At 36.9% G+C, this 6,000-nt stretch overlaps 1 protein-coding gene across 4 annotated transcripts in view; it reads right to left on the bottom strand.

The window, feature by feature from the left end:
- Positions 1–612: 612 nt before the first annotated feature.
- SMAD5 (SMAD family member 5) overlaps positions 613–6,000 on the bottom strand; it is a 58,439-nt gene continuing 53,051 nt past the window's right edge. For all 4 annotated transcript variants that reach the window (XM_028103578.2, XM_028103577.2, XM_028103575.2 and 1 more), the window contains one exon: positions 613–5,645. In XM_028103578.2, coding sequence (XP_027959379.1) covers positions 5,502–5,645 — 144 coding nt within the window. In that variant the 3' untranslated portion in view covers positions 613–5,501. The remainder of the gene's footprint in view (positions 5,646–6,000) is intronic.

Genomic DNA, 6,000 nt, shown 5'->3' with positions numbered 1-6,000 from the left:
TCAGAAATAATTCCTCTCAAAGCAGCAGAAGAAATGCAAGAGACAGTAAGAATAAAAACGAGTTCTTGTGTGCCAGGCACTGTTCTAAGTACTTTTATTTGTACGACTTTATTTAATCTCCCCCAAAATACTATGAAGTAGACTGGAAACTGAGATACAGAGGGGTTAAGCAACTTGCCAAAGGGCACAGAGCTAAGAGAGCCTATGAGACCCAGGAACCCGTGGAGGCAGGCAGAACTCAAAGCTAGTTCTGCTAAGAGCTACTCTATATCCTAATCATCAGGTCAACACCACTCATTTACAGCTAAGACCAAGAGAAGGGAAATTAGTGTTTAAACAAAAATACCCCAGACTAGATCTAAATACTTCTTCACAACACAACTAAATTAAACTCAACAAACAAAGAAAAATACATCAACTCTCTTACAAACAGAACGGAAAAACACTGATCATTTTGAGCAAACCTGCTGAGTGGAAAGGCATGGTATATCCATTTTCTATTTCCCATGCACACACAGATATAACACAGCCGGTCAGAGCAACTGGTCATCTCAACCCTTTTTATAACTGCACTCAAACACGCTAAGTCAAAAGACAGTACACACACACACATTAAGCAGGTTTCGAGATTTATTAAAATAAAGTATTAGCAAACAATATGCAAAAACAAAGTTCTTAAGAGCTATGGCTTTGAAAAGCACAATATAGTAAAACCTAATACATTTTTATAAGTATCAAAAAGGCAACAGAATTGAAACATGTTGCTAGAATTTCATTTTCTACAACAAAAACGGAAGCAGAACAAGTACAAATAAGAAGCAGATCTATAGTGCAGCCATTGGTTTGGTCTTTATCATCTGCATATGCAAAACCTTTTTAAGAGAAGATGGGCCGGTACATACAAACATCCAGTTTTCTTGATTACAATCCTATCCAATTTTAAAATAAGTGATTTTCAAAATGCAATTTTAACCCACCAGATTAAGAAGAAAATCACTTGCCCAACTATTATCTTCAAGAGTCCCTACACATAAAATACTTCATGAATAAATCAAGGCAACATCATCTCCAATGACATGAGAAGGGAAAAATCCGATTCTAAAAAATTCCTTGTAAAAGTAAGGAACGTAGAATTGTTTGGCCTGTCGTTTTATTATAGTCAATACCGGCTAGTATCAACAAGGCACTACTTACTGAGGGAAAAGAACCTACCCATACACAAAATTCTGAACTTTTTAAGAACACTACCTTCAAATGAATCCTTAAAGGACAATGGTTTATGATGATTCCAAGAATTTTCAGAATTGAATTATTTGGACAAGAACCACACAGATCTTTTTCATTCTGCCATGAATGACAGAAGAATCCTGCGCTTGCATCTTTTCACCAAAACGTCCCATTACTTGTTTTACAGCAACTGCTACCAGCAAGTATTGTATCATAAGCTCTTATTTGAAAAAAATATTTTTTTGCTATGTGAACTCCTTCTCATTGGTTTTTGTAAACCATCCAATTTCAGGTTAACACTTCAGTTGTAACACAGTTGTATTTTAGAAGAGAAGCTTCAATTAGGAATAATCCAACAGAACAAAGGCTGGATAAATACTGTCCCCTCTCCTAAGTCCAGCAGGCACCAGTTTATGCAGAAGAAATGCCTTGAACTGTCACTTCCCATACATGCATCTGCTGTGAGGAGAAAACCTTCCCCAAATCCCACCGGCATCACCCGGGAAAATGGGTGCTGCTCTGGAGGAAACAGGCCTCAAGCCTGAGATTACCCCCAGGAAGCTGCCCTGCTTAGTATCTCAGGAGACCACCCATAAACCAATGTTCAGGAAAACTCCCTCCCACAAAAATCACCAAACATGCCTGAAACCACCATGCTCTATCTACCACTTTAAAAGATCCTTGCTTATCTAGCTCCTTGCTATAATGAGGACACACATCTATATTCCTATCTGGGAGAGGGAGTGAGGATTTAACTGCTAAGACAAAGAAGGGCTCAGACCCTATTCACAGATCTAAAACTGAAGTCATCACTGGAAGTTGAATTCAAAATTATCAGAAGAGCCTTCCTTCTTCAATAAGTATGAAAGATAACCAAAATATTTTAAGTGGGAAAGTGGTAACAATCCAAAGTAATACTGAGCAAGCAACTACAAAGAGTATAAAGACATTGATCTAAGCTGATGTATTAGATGCTCTCTGTAAAGGACAGTACTTAAACAGGTACTATCAGACTTTTTGGAGGTTCTCTGCTACTGGGAGGATTTTATTTTTTGTATAAACCTTCTCCTTCAACAGAATACTATTACAGGAGGACTGTTTCCCACAGGTACCCTCAAGGGTTTTATAATGTGAGCCCCAGTTCTCATCCTGACAAGAGATTTCAGATCCGAACACTTATTGATCATTTTACATCTTCAAAGGATATCCTACTCCCAAATGTTATGAAAAGTATAAAGTAGCTATATCCTCTTTCTGTATTATGAGGTATATAGCTCACTGAACTACCTAGTAATCTTACTGTGGATTTCAACTCAGAAACCCAGCCAATTCTACTACCACAGTTTCCTTATATAACAATAAAATGTGAAAAATGATTTATATTCTGATGTATATGACTTGACATTTTGTTTGATGTCTTCTTTAATCGCTAAGGAAAAAGTGTTAGCTTCAGATCACTAACATGCCTACTAGTTGACATTCCATAACTTAAGCCAAGCAATACCAAAAAGACCATAATACTTTATTATAAAGAGATGCTGATCAAATGCAACTCTTAAATTTTTTTCCCAATCATCTTTCTGTTGCATTAATTCATTACTCAGATTAATTTTGTTTCCATTTCTCTTTTTGCATTTACCAAACCAGTTGCCATTTTATTATTTCCAGACTCTAGTCTTTTCAGCTCACATATGTTAATTTGTTATACAAGCTATAAAACGCGATTGTTCCAGTGGTGTTGATGTTTCCATAAATTTGACTATAAACCATTCTAGAGATTAAATAAAAATTTAAAAGTGTAATTTTCTGAAAAGGTTTCTTTCAGAAGTGTCTTCTTTTCATTGGTCACTGGCAATTTTTATTTCCCATCCATGGATTTTGGGCACCCTCAGGAATTAGAGAAGCAGCTACACAGAATACAATTTTCACTTAAAATCCAGGGATGGGGAGTTAATCACTTTTAGGAAATACAACAGGCTTATACTTTTCCATGAAACTTTTTAACAGTTAAGAGCTTCAGTACTGCCCTTCATGAGATAAAATTCCTTAGGGAAAACACAGAAAAGGCCAATCACATAAAACTCTGCCAACTTTCTAAAGGCTGTAACATGAATAAAAACAATTTTTACTTAACTCAATTGAAAACATCAATAAAACAATTCAATAGTTTCCACCAGTTCAAGCCCACTGAAGTTGATTACGTGTATCTGTCATTCAACCTGGATGGTTTTTTTCCTATAAATTTGTTCCAAAGATTGTGCCATAAACCTGGGAAGTAAAAGAATAATGTAAGTAGCTGCGTTTGAACACGAAGCAAATAATTCTCTTTCCTGTGGCTGACACAACTCTGGAAGATGAAGAATGCATGTCATGTAAAACTTATGTGTAACTCAGGCGAGGGTCAGAAAGGATCCTTTTACCCAGCAAAGAACCGCAAGCTGAAACACATATGGCTCGTCACCTGAAAGAACTAAAGCCACCCACCGGCTGCACTTTGTAAAAGCAATAAATAATGGCACAGAGAACAAAACCAACTGCATTCTCCTTTCCTCAAAAAATGCAATTTTTTTCTTCTCTTAAAAGCAGAAAGGGCAAAGTCGAAAGTCAAACCAAACTGACATTTTAAATAGAAGACTGACATGGCTCCATATACTTTCAAAAGGCACCAGAAAATAGCTTTCTCCAATAGGTAAATTAAGTCTTTTTTTTTTTTCAAAATAATGTCTCTGTTCTCATGCCATAACAAAGTGTCCATTTGACTGCTCTCTAGAAAAAGAGGTTAAAAGTTCTTTACCCAAAGCCTTCAAGCATGAATGACTGACTGAACGGGTATTTCAGAGTATCCATGTCTTTCCTCTCTTGAGGACTGTGCTCTGAGAGATTAGCAACCACAGAGGTGCAAAAAAAAAAAAAGAAGAGGAAAAAACCAGCATGCATGGTAACTGAGAACAGTCTGCAGTCTTTGATATGTGAATATTTTAAAGTCAACTATCTCCACAACCACTGCTTATTCATTCAAGTACCAGACCAGTAGCCTCAACTTGGGGCCAGACTGAAGAGGCTCTTCTGGCTACAGGACACAGGTCTGTTCCTTGCTCAGGGCAACTGATGCCAGTAAGAGCAATGGGATTAAGTATGTGATTTTCCAACATGGATAACACCCATAAAGCGGTAGGGACTTAAAAAGGCACCTTAAATTGGAGCTATAGAATAACAGTCTTATAATCTAGGTTGAAAAATACAACAAAAGCTAGAAAAAGTATAACTTCCTACAACTGTAATCTATAAACTGCAGTGTTTGTTAATACAAAAGGGTACCAAGGAAGTAAGGATGAGCATCCAAGTCCAAGTCACTTGAGTGTGTTTCACAAAAGATTACACTAGAAACTGTCACCCATCAAAGTGCAAAATAAAAGATTAATGCATGTCAAAATTAGAGTTCTTACAACATTGGCCAAAAGCAGCAAAGCTGAACAAGGCCGTGCGTGCACTGTCACTAGCTATAAAGTAGTACTTATGACAGATTCTGAGTAAATGACATATAATGGAGATCTGTTGTTTACAATAAATTTTTTTTTTAAAAAAAGGAAATGTTTTACAAAAGATATACTGAGTGAAGTCACAACAGACTGACAAACATTTAGCTGTATTAAATGTAAATTTTATGACATCACCTAGAAAACTATCACTTTGCTTTTACTGAACACTACTTGTTAGAGCAGTGCAGCATAGTGTTCCTTCAAATAAAAGGGTGATTTTTCTTTATAGTTTCTTTTCAGCCTCTACCATATGCTTTTACAAAACAATGAATTACACTTTCTTCACATTGGTAGGACAAAGAAACTGGTAAAAGTAGATCTTCTGTAGGGTTAAGAGGAGAAGGGAAGACTTTTCACGGCACACCTTCTTACACTGTTATAATTTGTCATCACGTGATGTATTACTTTTTCAAAAAAACTGAACAAATAACAAGTTGGTTGGGACAAGAAGGCAAAATTATGTCCCAGTTTAAGTTAATCAATGCCAAACTTGTGAACTGGGGTACAACACTTACTTTACATTTCTCACAACACTTTTGAGAGTTAATCACATGAACATGAATAACAAACAAATGTAGATTCATCACAAAATACAAATGTATTGGTCACAATTATGTAGAAAAAAAATAAGCTGTAATATCTGTTTTCCATGTAAGCTCACAGTATCTGTACTGAAAGTTTCCCTAAAATTAAAACAAGTCCATTAATAATATAATTGAAAAGACTACTTCTGCACTATGAGACGGAAGATATGGGGTTCAGAGGGGAGCCCATCTGAGTCAGGACTTTATCCAGCCACTGAAGAGGCCCATGAAGATGAATCTCAATCCAACAGGGGGTGCTGGTAACATCCTGCCGGTGATATTCTGCTCCCCAGCCCTAAGAAAATGAAAAGATATCATAGCAAATACCTCTTTAAACTGTCAATCAGCCTAAAACAATTTTAACAAACTAACAAAGAGATACTTTAACAGTGGAGGACACAAAACCAATCTCAGGATTCACCATGGAATTAAAAGCAACAGAGTTGGGCGCCTGGGTGACTCAGTCGTTAGGCGTCTGCCTTCGGCTCAGGTCATGATCCCAGGGTCCTGGGATTGAGCCCCGCATCGGGCTCCCTGCTCAGTGGAGAGTCTGCTTCTCCCTCTGCCCCTCCCTCCTCCACTCGCTCACTCTGTGTCTCAAAAAATAAAATCTTTAAAAAATAAAAAAAATAAAAAATAAAAGCAACAGA

The sequence above is a fragment of the Eumetopias jubatus genome, unplaced genomic scaffold (assembly GCF_037043125.1).
Source record: "Eumetopias jubatus isolate StellerSeaLion01/CBP00866 unplaced genomic scaffold, mEumJub1_p1.0 scaffold_5, whole genome shotgun sequence".
Taxonomy (NCBI): domain Eukaryota; kingdom Metazoa; phylum Chordata; class Mammalia; order Carnivora; family Otariidae; genus Eumetopias; species Eumetopias jubatus.
This window is presented reverse-complemented; position numbering and strand designations above follow the sequence as displayed.